This window comes from Phaethon lepturus, unplaced genomic scaffold (assembly GCF_000687285.1).
Source record: "Phaethon lepturus isolate BGI_N335 unplaced genomic scaffold, ASM68728v1 scaffold38938, whole genome shotgun sequence".
NCBI lineage: Eukaryota > Metazoa > Chordata > Aves > Phaethontiformes > Phaethontidae > Phaethon > Phaethon lepturus.
The window spans coordinates 27,534-41,454 of record NW_010556181.1 but is presented as its reverse complement, the minus strand read 5'-3'; the positions used below and the strand labels follow the sequence as shown (position 1 = coordinate 41,454).

General features: G+C 44.7%; 1 protein-coding gene across 1 annotated transcript in view; it reads right to left on the bottom strand.

Annotated features, from left to right (window-relative positions):
- Positions 1 to 11,345: 11,345 nt before the first annotated feature.
- Positions 11,346 to 13,921, bottom strand: part of CAPN8 (calpain 8) — a gene marked incomplete at its 5' end in the record, with an annotated part of 30,106 nt that continues 27,530 nt past the window's right edge. The window contains 3 exons of the mRNA XM_010292403.1: positions 11,346 to 11,369; positions 12,262 to 12,320; positions 12,932 to 13,051. Coding sequence (XP_010290705.1) covers positions 11,346 to 11,369; positions 12,262 to 12,320; positions 12,932 to 13,051 — 203 coding nt within the window. The remainder of the gene's footprint in view (positions 11,370 to 12,261; positions 12,321 to 12,931; positions 13,052 to 13,921) is intronic.

Below are 13,921 nucleotides of genomic sequence, written 5' to 3'. Positions count from 1 at the left end.
CATCCTTTGCTTTCAAAGCCTGCCAGCCTCCATTTATACTCTTAGAACGCACGATGGTGGGAAAGCCACCCGCAGGGCAGTCTGAAGTGCACTGCAGAGGGCAAGCGGCAAGACGGATCCGGAGGCTCAGGCAGGCCCCCGCTGCTGTTTCGTACTGGTTCTAATCAGGCTGTGCAGAAAGGCAATCTTTGGATTTCACTGTTTGTGCAGTGCTCATGGATGCAGCACCTGGTACGTGTCTTATCCAATTTGAAAGCAGATCTGTCTCACAGATCTTGGTCGCTGGAATGGATGACAGGAGAAAACTCAGGCTGAAGCCATGTGTTGCTGCGATTGTGTTAAAAGAGCTAGATGAAAAAGAAGCATTACTGCTTGTATATCATCATCACTAAGAAGCATGTTTGCAGACAGAAATATTTGTTCCTTCGGGTACCCAGATGCTTCCCTTTAGGAGACTGATCTCTATCAGAACAGCTATTTAGAATTCTATCGGGTTTTTATTCAATCCCACAAGTAATTTTCTAGAGCTGTTAGAAAACAAGGATTACGAAGGGATGTGTTCAGGTGATGCAGGGACTATAGCCACCATTATCATCAGATCTGGAGAACAGAGCCATGAGTTGATCCCATGCTGCACTTCCTGAGGGAGCACTAGGAACCCAAAGAGATTTTTCACAATTGGCAGAGACCAGGATTTTGTGAAATATTTTTAATACATGTCTTAGTGCCCTCAAGCCCACACATTATAAGTTATTTTTATAGAAAAAGACAATTACACTTTTATAGGTTGTCCTCTGCTTTAGACTAATTATTACTGGTCAAACATATTTCAGCCAATTCAATAACTGGCCAGGACTGTGCTTTGCAAATACATTTCACAGTCTCCATTGCTTTCTAAGTCTATATAAACATATAACTTACCACTCAGAGGGATTTATTTAGGGTGCAGTAAAAGCAGCAAAAGAAGGAGGAGGAGAAGTGAAATCTTTTTGAGAGGGGACAAGTTCCTTCTGCTCTGTGACATGCCAACTCCTCCCTCCTCAGCAAAGCAGAAGACGACATTAGGCTCCCGGCAACACAGAAGGGTGAAGTACAAAGCGCTGGTGGTGACTGCACAGCAAATGAGTACAAGTCTACTTGATATAACGTGAAGCTAACACTGGTCTCCTGGAAGTGATCTGTGGTCCACCCAGTGGACCATCCTGTCTCAAAGTGTCCAAGATCGAGTGTTTCAGAGTACTCACACAGATGGATGGATATTTTAAACTTCACCGCAGCTTTGCTCTCCATCTAATATTAGCAATCAGCTCAAAGCCTGAAACCATGAGGTTTCATAATTTTCCAAAAGATGTCGTAGCAATAATTGTTAAAACACTGATTACCCTTTTTGTCCATACAGATGTCTGATCCCTTTTCTCATCTTGCCAAACACTATAGACCAACAACATCCAGTGACAATAAGTTCCACATTTTAGTTAACATTTTGTAAAATATATTTCCTTTGATCAGGTTTAAATGTATTACTTTACTTTGATATTATATCGAACATCTTCTCCTGGAGTGAAGCAGATGTTTTCTGGGGGAGCTCCTGGTAAAACCATTGGCTAGGAAGCCAGGTTTTACAAAATTTGAAAACAAAGGAGGAAAAGAGATAGAAAATCTACCGAACATTACTATGAATTTTTTTATTGGTTTCAGCAAAATATGGAGATAGGGCAAAAAGGATCCAGACTCCAGCTACTTCCCAGTGGTGGTGGAAACCCAGAGGCACCAACACTTGTTTTAAAGCACATCGGTGCCATTGAAAAATGTGGAATACTTCACAGTGTTTACCTGTGAAGGTATTTAACCTCAGTCACACGCGTAGCCGAGTGAAACAAAAAGAGCACTAGTGCCTGGCGGATGTATTTGGCAGCATTGGGATGTGTGTTCCTTCAACACCAGACTCCTCACACTGGGGTTTTGGCTTACCTGTCTTTTTACTGCTTGATTGTAATCACTCTTGCATGGCTTTATTATATACCTGCCTGTCCCGCTGTGTATGCCAGTTACAATGACAGGATAAATGGAGGAATCTGGGGCTATGGGTTCCTCACTTTTGCTAGCATCAGGTGAAAACAACTAATCTGGGGGCTGATTGTGCCCTGTTTCAGAGGCATGCCATCTGTTGATAAGGGCTTAGTCAGTTACTCCCCAAATTAGATGGCACTCAAGAACACATAGTCTAGCTCCTGGGTATTGTAGGACGAATAAAACTGTGGATGTGCGCTGCAAATGCTTTCCTCTGGCTGTTGTTTATAGCAGCTCTTAACAGAACCCTTACATCAAGCGGTAAGCGTCTCCACAGTAGTCCCATTGATTTCAATGGCACTACTCAAGTAGTAACTCAGTGTGAATAAGGGTATCCATCTGGTCCTCGGAGATGTAACTGCATCAGCTGAAGGATCTGTCAAGCATTCCCCGAGCAGTCTGTGCTCCTAGACATACGGGCTAGCACAAAATTAGGCCAGGGAGTATGCTGATAGAGCGACAGCCAGAATAATCTGAGCAGTAGATAAAGACCCTGTTACAATCCGAGAGTGGTTCCCCAGTGTAATTAGGAAGTGCACTGTTATGCAATTACGAAAATTAATTAGAAGTAAACGTTTAGGGAGTGCAGGTTGAAGACGTGTTGCAGCACAGCCTTGTCTAGCTCTGTGGTACTTTTAAGATCTGCTGGTGGTATAATTGGTTTTACAGTATCGCTGAATGAGTTTTATTGCCAGACTTCTCTATTGACCACTCCAGTGGCATAATCGAGCATAATTTACTACATATATCTGAATACTTCAACCTACCAAAACCAATATCAAAACATGCTGTTCATTTTTTGCTCAATGCAGTGAACTTCTTTGGCCCAGTCAGGTTCATTCATCTTCTAGCTAAGTTCTGATTTAGCTGTCTCTATCCACCCATGCAATGATCTTGAATTTAGGGATGGAAAAATTTCCTCACCAAGTATCCTCAAGCCAATTATCACTATGTTGCCAGCTACTTTTAAATGAAGTAAAGGACTCTTGGCCAACAGTATTTTACTTACTTTTTTTCCCAGGAATCCCAAACCAGAAGTGTTCATTCAGAGTAAAACAAGTTGAAACAAAGAAAATCATACACCCAGTATTTGAGGGAATTTCCTCTGTTCTATGTGTAGGAATTCATAGAAGCAATATCCTGATTTGACAAATACCATGATTTTTCAAGACGTGCTCATGTAGATGCTGTTCCCAAAATGCACCTCGTCTTAAAAAAAAAAGTGCATCCCTATTGAAAATAAGACATTGCCATTACATAGCTCCGTTACATCACAGGACAGTGACAGGACATCAGGTACTGAAGAGAGATATCCTTTAAAGTAGAATAATATTGGCAGTCCTGTGGACAGAACTGGCTCAAGGATTCTTATGAGGACAGGCAAAATTAAGTCTGTCGGTGCCAGAGTCACTGGGACACCCTGGGATGCAGGAGTCATAGACCTTTTCCAATGAGTCATCTGTGCTGAGCTCCCACCCATGAGCAACATTTCTTCTTGGGGTCAGACCTCAGGCTACACTGCTCTATGGAGGAGACCTACGCCTCAGAGTGCTCCGTTGCACCCAGGCTTTCTGTATTCCTGGCATGTAAACATTTGAATTTATTTTGTATAGTGGTGTAACTTCCAGAGAAAAACTGAAGAGGCACCTCCCCTCCATTATCGCCCCTGGGCTAGGTGGTAGAGCCTCTCCTGGGGACAGGAGATTCTGACTTGCATCATCTAAAGAGAAGGGGGGCTTGAAGCAGAGCTTCTCACACCCATCCTGGTTAAGTGCTTAAACCACTACACCACCGTGTATGGGAGGACAGTGAAAGTGGCAGGGAAACAACTCCCCTGTAGACAAATTTCAGATGAAAATCACTGTGTTTCAAAAAGAACTGGATCCTCCCAAGATGCTTTTGGCATCCTCAGAGATGCCATCCTCAGAGATTCCTCTTGGACTGAGACTCTCAGAGGACTCTTTCCTAGAGAAACATCTTGTACTTGGAACCTAGTTAGTCTTGAGTCTGAGCTAGATGCCAAAACCTGAAAACTGTCAAAACTTCAATATTTCTGCACATTGAGAGAAACACAGCTTTCAGAGACCTCAGCAGCTCCAGTACAAACTCTGCAGCACCTCCGAGCGTAGGTATCTCTACAGGGAGGTAGCAATTGAACGCAGGCAAGTCTGAGCAGTTTTGCAGCTTTGATGTTGCGGTCTAAATGCAGGTGGGGGGCAGTTTAAGTGAATGCCCCAAGGATATCCTGGAAGTCACTAGTGAAGAGAACTGAATCTCAGGTTCCTAATTCAGAAGGCTGCACTAAACCTTTCTACTAACTTGACAGAACACACTGGAAATCCCTGGTGTGACCCGCATCATTTTTAAAGTCATGATTTTTTCTTGTTACTCATGTTACTGGTATCACCATACAATGCAAGGCATGAACTGTGAAATTAATTTTATTTTCTCTCTCCATAAAGCTTGTTCATTGTTCAAGCTCTAGTCAGCTTGGGCACTAAAATTTGGTTAGATAATTTCTCATTCAAGCCTTCATGCACCAGACCAGCATGTCTGAAATTAAAAGATTATCAGCATGTATAAAAGTGCACGCATACACACAAAAAATCCCAACCCCAAACTGAGAAGAGTTCAAATTAAATTAACATGTAGAAGGCTGGCACTCTCTGTTGGAATCAATTTCATTATTAATAAGTTCACAACTGCTCCTTCAGATAGCTCCTTCTCTCAGGATTTTGACTAAAGGTGCTTTACAAATTAGAGGCCAGGTTGGTACTATATCATTTTCTCATTTCTCCTTTAATCTCATCTCCTCTGTTCAATTAATTCCATGCTGATTCTTTCTGAAACTGTAAATATTTTCCTAGTTTTCTGTATGCACGGTTACCATCTCCCAGGCGAGGCTTTCCCAGCAGAAGATGCCACCCAAGGCAGTGGGGAGCATCCTTCATCTGACACAAGCTGCCCACCAGAACAGCCCCAGGGATGCCGCTGCCTTCCAGCACAGAGACCCTGCAGGATGCCCCGCTGCCTGCCGCAACGCCAGCCACCGCCAGTAATCAACCCTGTGTTTGATGAGCACCGCATTTCCCGAGCTCCAACTCCCTGCAAATTAATGAACAAATATGATGAGCTTCTAAAACTTAGCAAAACACAATTTGCCATAAACTGTGTTGTCACAAAGCCCCTTTAAAATCCCAAGAGATCATACCTGCTTCGGCGTATGTGCTGGGTAAATTTACACAGCAGTCTAAGAGTGTGATAACAGCTTGGGAAAATATGTACAGTTTTACAAACACATACAATTTTAAGCTAGCTAGCTTAGTGACTGTGCCAGATATTTTCTAATATCAATTACAAAATAAACCTCTTTAAATAAAAGGAAAGATTTTATTTTCCAGTCAAACCTACATGGATGACATTAGGACAGATGACATTAAAATCCAGGTATCCAGAGAGCTGTGCCCAAGAACTGGCCTAGGTGTGCTGGCTAATTAGGCAATTAAGGTGTGCAGAGAAAATAAGACACGGAAATGAAAAACCTCTGGAAATCCCAAATCCTGTGCTATCTGTAGCTAAGCTCTGGCAAAAGGATTCATTATTAAAGAGAGCACTGATGATTTTATAATTAAACCAATGTCACACTGCCCTGGTCTATTCTCTTTTTCCTTTAAGGGCTTCAGCAAAGATGTAACCTGACTTCTTTCAGAGGTGTGAAAGGCAATGAGAGGTATGGGTACTGAGTAATATAAATCATTTTTCACAGAATCATAGAATCACAGAATCATTAAGGTTGGAAAAGACCTTCAAGACCATCAAGTCCGACAATCAACCCAACACCACCATGCCCCCTAAACCATGTCCTGAAGTGCCACATCCACACGTTTTTTGAACACTTCCAGTGATGGTGACTCTACCACCTCCCTGGGCAGCCTGTTCCAATGCTTGATCGCCCTATCGGTGAAGAAATTTTTCCTGATATCCAATCTAAACCTCCCCTGGAGCAACTTGAGGCCATTTCCTCTTGTCCTATAACTAGTTACTTGGGAGAAGAGGCCAACACCCACCTCACCACAACCCCCTTTCAGGCAGTTGTAGAGAGCGATAAGGTCTCCCCTCAGCCTCCTTCAGACTGAACAACCCCAGTTCCCTCAGCCGCTCCTCAGAAGACTTGTGCTCCAGACCCCTCACCAGCTTCGTTGCCCTTCTCTGGACACGCTCCAGCACCTCAATGTCCTTCTTGTAGTGAGGGGCCCAAAACTGAACACAGGATTCAAGGTGCGGCCTCACCAGTGCCGAGTACAGGGGCACGATCACTTCCCTGCTCCTGCTGGCTACACTATTTTGTTTGCTTTTGTGTCTAAATACAGGCCCTCAATGGCACAGAGGTCGGTTGCTTATTTTCTCTTTGCAGTCTGTGGTGCCAATGCCAGGGCAGCGACATTCACGGGGGGAAGTTCAGTAGTGTCCTCCTGGAGCTACAGGGTCGAATAAAGACACAGAGAAAACTGAGAAAATCACTTACATTGAAATCTGTTTCATGTACTCACGTGTTTACAGCACAATAAAGACACATCTTTGGAAGGATTTGTGATGCTTTCTACATGGATAGCCTAGCAGTTTTCTTGGGGACTCTGCACCCTACGTACCTCTGTTATGTGAGCTGCTTCAAAGCGGTGTATGGCCTCAGCAGAGCACCCGGGTGATGTTCCCCTTGCCAGCAATTGTAGCTATGCCTGCTGCTCCACCTCAGCCACTGGTGGTGATGTACCAGGTCTGGGGCACCAGTATAGACCCTGTTACCTGGGTATGGCTTGTGTCTTGGCTGGCAGGGAGTGAATAACTAAGGGGGGTAATTGAAATTCCCCTTCAAAACCAGCTTCAGTGGTTTTTTTACGTGTAACAGAGGAACACTGAAACATTTCGCCATATCAACTGGCAAGAAGCATACAGCAGAGATAAAAATGTGACCGTCTGTGCAGTTAGGAGAATAAGAGAAAGAATATGAAAAAGGATGTGGGAATGTAGGGAAGCCTGAAATGTTTTAAGACATTGGAAGAAGCCCCTCACTGTTACCTTCTGTGTAAGAGCTAGATCAAGCTACTCCATTTAAACTAGCCTAAGCAAACCTAAGCTGGTGAGGGATCATATCGAGGAGCAGACCAGCTAGCTTGAACTTAAAGAAAGCATCACTGGTTTTGGGTGGGGTTTCTTTGGATGAATAGGAGGTGGGTTAGAAGAAATATGTAAATCACCCCTTGAGCCAACAATGTAGTTTTTACACATCTAGAGGTGAGCAAGTAGACAAAACCAGCAATGTTTTACAGAGTTTTCCAAATACGAGAAGAGCATTTGTTTTTCTAAGTCAGTCAAGCCTGTGTATTATAAAGAGTGCACGTGCCTTCTTCCCTGAAAGCAGCAAGAGTCAAAAAAGAAACTGTTTTCTCCAGTTCCTAGTATTGTTCAGCTCCTGCATGGACGAAAAGCTGACTCATCCAGCTTCTTCCCGGCTGCTATCCAGCCCTTCTTCCAGGTGTTTCTTCAGCCCATCTTCCAGATCCATTCCCATGGATTATTTTCTGCTTCGTGCTCGCTCTTTTCTGACGCATCCCTCCCTAAGAACCACGCTGGCCAAGCCCTCCCACCCACGCAGGCAGCTGAGGCTGCACTGGTGGGGGCCTGCACTTCAGGTGAGAGCTGCACCAAAGATTTCGAAGATGGAGGAAGGAGTTAATGAGCGGCCAACAGTAACAAGTGCAGTAATTTGCTCTATTAAAGAAAGAGAGGATTTTATGCTGTACGTGCCAGTTATACAGAGAGAGACAGACACCATGGCAACAAGCTTGTCAGGCAGTAGCAGGGCACTACTTTAAGATTAACTATCGCTGGGGACATCATTAGTGGTGGAGAAACTTCAAAAGCTTTGGAATTTGGGTTCCTTTCGCACCCAGAATCTCACTCTTATGGACTTTATTTGAATCTCCAGTCTATAAGCTTAGGCTGGAATAACAACAACAGCAGGCTGGGACTTTATATGCATCCCGAATAAGATGGAAAGGAAAAATGTGCTCACAGCTTCTCAGCACTTCCAGGCCTGCCAGGTTGTCTGAATTGTGTGGAAATGAAGAACTAAAACATACCGTTGAGTAGGGTTCAGCGGGATTGCCTGAAGTAAAGAACGAAAAGGAGTTTGAAAAGGACTGCTCCTTCTGTGCTTACTCGTGAGCCATGGATCTGATCATCAGCCTGCAACGATGCAAACGGAGAGATCCCTCTGTAAATCTCCCAGTCTGGGAGGATGAGCAGGTGACAGATAATTGCATGTATGAGGTTGATTCTTTTTATCCTCCTAGCTTGTAAGCAGAATCCCAAATTCTAGTGACTGTCTTGCAGCTCATGTAGACATATACTCTGGTGCAAAGCTAGTGTCAGATGCTGATGTGGTAGGATTTATACCCATGGGAAGTTCCTCTATAGGCAACCACAAGACAATTCGTGCACAAGGAGGCTGGAACTCTGAACACTGTCTAACGTGAATCACATTTTACAGGAGCCAATACACAGAGTTCAAGTTTTCAGTTCACAAGGCTGCAGCACAAATGAAAAAGGTTCTACAGGAAAGTGGAGAGAGAAAGGAAAGATTTGAACAGCCATTGCAGAGTTTCCGTGGGGGTCTCTTTTGCCCCACTTTATTTATAAAGTGCTGAGAATGCCATGCAGCATGGTTTTTATACTGACAGGGAACATACCACAAATTCATGAACCTTTGTGACTTGCCTGCATTATAATTCCCCATGACTGAGCTCCTGTGACGGGAGCTGCAGTGCTTCACAGCTCTGAAAATTAAGCACAGCCAACATGCCTGGTATAAGAGTGCAGAGAGTCCAGATGCCCAAGCCCTGGCTCAGCCCGCCATGCCCCACTGCTTCCACAGGAGCTGCTGCCGGCGTTTTAGTCAAAAGGCATTTTAGCCCCATCAGGACTAACTGGGAGAACTGGTGAGTGCAGACATTTGTTCAGCTTGCAGCACAAGGAAGGAAAATAATGTGGATGTTAATCATCTTTTTGCAGATGCGTCAAGTAAAAAGGAGAAGTGCATTCAATCCCGTGAAAAGGCTTCTGAGCAGTCGTTCTCTGAGACCTGATAGCCAAGTGCTGTGCTCACAGAACAAATTAAAGAGGAGGTGGCTCCTCTGGAGCTGCCTGCTTCCCAAAGATAAAGGAAGATGGAGTGCAGCACTCCGCTCATCCTGTACAGGAGGGTGAGAGTCATTGAGATAACTACGAGAATTATTGGGGGGGGAGGCATCTTGCTTGGTGTAAAGGGAGAAGAACTGGGAGCATGCAATGGATTTCTGTGTATATTTGAGTTTTCCCAGTCCTGTGGAGAGAGGCCTCTCTGTGATCATAATTGGAATAAACTCATGAATAGCGCGTGTGAGCAGAAAGCAAATCTGAAGCTGCAAGCAGTTGGCTCACCCTGCTGCATGGTTAGTAAGGAGACGCGTTGCATACTCAAGGTATAGGGCAGGGAAGGACCTGTTCATCTTACTGAACAGGCAGAGCATTTGCTAGAAAATTCTCAAGCTTTCAGAGAATTTTTGCTTGCCTCAGGTAGCTCTGTCTTCCAGGCAGGTGGAGGTACGTAGATGTCTGTTGTTGATCAGCAGGCAACTATGTACCATGAGAAACTGATGGCAACCTAAGACAGCTGCGCGCATGTCATGGCCAGTGTTGGGTGCACAGGGACAGCCCGCAAAACCTTACGGTTCCCCTGCTGGCTGTTTTAATCCTGCAACCTGAACTAAAAAGTATTTCTTTCTCTTTTACTGGGAGAGGACCTCTAAATGAGAGCGGCGAATACCATCCATGAGAAAGGCAGAGCCGTGCACTGAAACGTCTCATACATCCCTTTTAGCCAGGCAGCTGTAGTCAGCGCCAAGAAGAGATGCTGGGAGATGTCAAACGGAGGCTTGGGGGCTGTCACGAGGCATTCTGTGTTGGGAGACAGGAACCAAACAACAGCTTTCTTCCTGCTTAAAGAGCGAGCTTAGGAACAAGCAGGCGTGGAGAAAGGTCCCTCCCAAACACAGCACTGAAGAGAGAGGGGGATGGAGCCTTGTCCCCACGTCTGCCTCGGGGATACAGCTTTCTGCTGCTCCCTGGAAGAAGTGTCAAAGACATGTCATCTCATCAGATCATTACTGCAAGTTACAGAAATATTTTCCAATTGCTAAAAAAGACTGCTATATTATCTTGCCTGCGTTGCTGTGCTATTACTCTTTATAATACTGTGAAATTAAATGCAGGGAGATTTTTTTTAAAGGACAAAGGTTTTACAAGATCTTAGGAAAGCATAGCACTGTTAGCCAGTAACTATGAGCTCCCATTTCTTCCTTAAATCGTGATCCACATTAGCACATCCCTCACACACTCAAGCCCCTGGACCCTCTACACGTGCATTTTATGTTCCTCCCCTCACAATTGCCTTCATGAGCTTCTGAGCTCCAACAACTCACCTCCTAAAACTCCAGACCCCACCTTTGGGCACTGAAGTACACATGTGGACAAGCGTCCATAGGAGAAAAACACAGCTGAAATAACTGCGGCAACTTGCCTTCCGTCCTTGCTCCTTTTCCTGGAAGAGTGAGCCAAGACTCGTGGACAAGTGCCATTGCATTTGCCTAATTCCCTGTTCATCCCTGAGGCTGTGTCCATGCCCGATTCCCCTGTGCCTTCAGTGGCTCATCGTCTGCCTGTGAGCTCCTCACACCCAGCTTCTGCAGGCGCTTGGCACAGCCAAAGCGGACAATCGGCTGGGAAGGGAGGCAGCCAGAGCAGCAACACAAATTTTGCCCAGGATCTGAGTATGGCTTTCATTCCGTGAAATATATGCTGGACATTGCAGGCAATGGAGATCCCTTCCAGGATTTTGAACACTGATGAACTTTGATGAGCAGTCAGAAGTCAAACCAAAGTCACCTGGACCCATCTGTGGTAAGTCAAAATTTGTGACCTTTCAGCACAACACACAGAAATATTCCTTGGGCAGGAAAAGTTATGGAGGTTAGGTTTGGGTTTGTTTGTTTTATTTGTTTGTTTATCTTTTTTGGTTCAAGAGTGTGTTTATTTTCTAACTGACAAGAGATCGCTTCATTTTTAGTGGGCTTAAAATAACTTGCCAGTAAAAAAAAAAAGTTTCTCTCTCTGCTTTCCATAACAAGGAGAAGCCGAACGAGTGTTCAGAGGTCTCTGCTGAATTCATCGACTGTCGTTCAAACCAGTGTGCAGCACAGCCACTGAGGGAGAAACAGAACAAGGAGTCAGACCATCTGGAAGGTCCACAGGATGCCACTGGGGCACTCTACCACGGCTCTGAGAGAACAAGCTGGGAAAGGCTGGAGCTGCGTTCTAATCTGTTGTACACGCAGGATCCATCTGCTGTAGAACTACAGGGAAATTTATTGCAAAGATCAGCCTCAGACATTGAAAGTGAGGTCTCTTCTGAGGGAAGACCAGTTCTCCAGGGTAAGCTGCGTGACCTTTGAAAAATTCTAGGGTCAGAGTATGCAATGTACAATTTCAGCTAGACTTAGCTAACTGTGACTGAGGGTCACAGGGCTTCCTAGTCATCCTCCTCTCTTCAAGCCAGTCTTAAGCTGAGGGGACTAATTTGGTGGACCTTTTGGGGCCCCTTCCAGCTGTTTCCTGAGATATATCTGTATTCTGCAAAGGGAAGATTCAAGCTGATTCCTTTTATTACAGCTTCAACAGCAGAAATTTGCATTAAAAACAATGGCGGGGGGGGGGGGGGGGGAAACCTGGTATCTTAAAAGGTCTCTTCTAATTCTGGCAGGCTGATCAGTACATTCTCCGCCAGACAAGAACAGTTCCCTGCTGTGTGTTTTCTAATGAATTGACCACTGCCCTCTAAAAGTAGACAGTGTTAGCATCTTCTCAAGCAACCTTAGGATTTTGGATGTATCTTTACTTTTTTTCTCATATATGGTAATGTTCATTCTACTAATTCAGACAGGCCTTCTGAGCTGAAGAAACTTTTCACATAAACAAACTTTCCCTTTGAATCACTATTGAGTTTACCACTTACAACAGTGATTTTAAATAAATGTATTTTAGTGCAGTCCATTGCTGTAGCTTAACCAGAAGGTATTTCAATCTGACCAGCCTCACCTCAGCCAGAGAGAGCTGGATGACTCCACTCTTGTCTTTGTCCAGCAGATGGAACACTTCTGAAAAGTAGAAGAAGAAAATGGATATAAACCACTGAGTTTGGCATGTAGAGAATCACTGTCTGACAAAATGGAGAGGTCTGGCTTTTTGCCACTATCTACTGGAAATCTAGACTGGTTCTGCAAGAGAGTATTACAGCTGTTCTTCTTTCCTCTTACAAATAATTTTAAAGCTGCTTCATGGGGCAGAATAGTCAGATCTACAGCAGCAAACTGAGAGTTGGCAGCAGACAACTATAATATCTGATGCGGTAACATCTGGTATGATCCAGGGACAAACCTGTAAATCAGGTCTGAGTGAGAACTGTAAATGATAAACGGTACCATTTACAGGAGCTGGGACAACATGGGGGGCAGAGCACTGACCATAAAGTGCAGATGACTGCGAAGCAGAAGAGCATGGTAGGTTATGAAAACATGTTGCCCACCCTTCATGGTCAGGCAGAAAGGCTTTTGCTATTTCTCTGCTGCTTTCTCCAACAGACACCATTTTGCTGGCACCCTCACATTTCCATGCAATTTGCTACATTCACAGTTAAAAGACACCAAATACTTAACAAAACCCCAAAGTTTTCAGGAATTCCCCTTGGCTGAAGAACAGAGGCACTTACTGAACAGGGTCTCCAAGCGGATCATACAGGCCACAAAGCCATCAAAATCAATGGTCAGCTTGCTGCAGGCATAGCGGGTGACAATGCTATGCTGCACCTGATCGTTGAGCGTGAAACCTGAAGGCATGGGAAGCACACGAATCACTGAGACAGCAGGTTAATGTGTTGTCTTTGATACAACTTATCCATGGACTGCTGCAGCTGCAGGCAGACCTGGATGAAGGATCGAGGACTATTCCTCCCAGAAGGTCTGTTGGACTTCGTCACCCACCTCTGCTGTGGGTCCTTTCCAAAGCCCATTGTGCTGGGTGAAGAGAGGCATAAAGTTCTCCCACAGCATTTTGTCAAACTGCATATTTCACATTGTTTCACAGCATAATCAGTCCTATGTTCCCCAGATAAACCCCTAATTAGCGAGTCTTGGTGCTGCAGCTGAATAGCAGTGATTACAGTAGAGCCAATTGCTCACATAACACATTGGGCTCTATTCAGGCCCGTATTATAGCTATTTCTGTCTCTAGATCATTCACATAGACTCCACTGAGCACAAGACAGATCAAAAAAACAGTGCTCCTCTAGTTGCCCCCGAGCTGGCAAACACTGCTCCAAAAGCGAATAGCACACATCAGAGAGGATATTGTTGGGGCATGCCTTGATCAGGCGTGCACCTTCTCTAGTGTAGAGAAAAGTGGTGGGAAGAAATGAAGGAAAAAGAGGACTTGGACATAGGTCTGAAAGAGGACAATTAGATTAGGAAATAACGAGGCCAATAATAGAGCAAGTAATAATCAGATGGATAAGCAATGGTCACAGCGTGGACAAAAAAAAATCCGTGGTTCGTAATGCAGAAGAGAGGATGGGTTTTGATGTATATAACAGCAAAAGGACGTAGCAGTATGTGCCTGTCAGGAAGGGAGAATGGCAATGGCAACGCTGTGATCTAGGAGACGAGAGGGAAGCAAAGCCCTTAAAGGCTCCACTGCTCTTCCG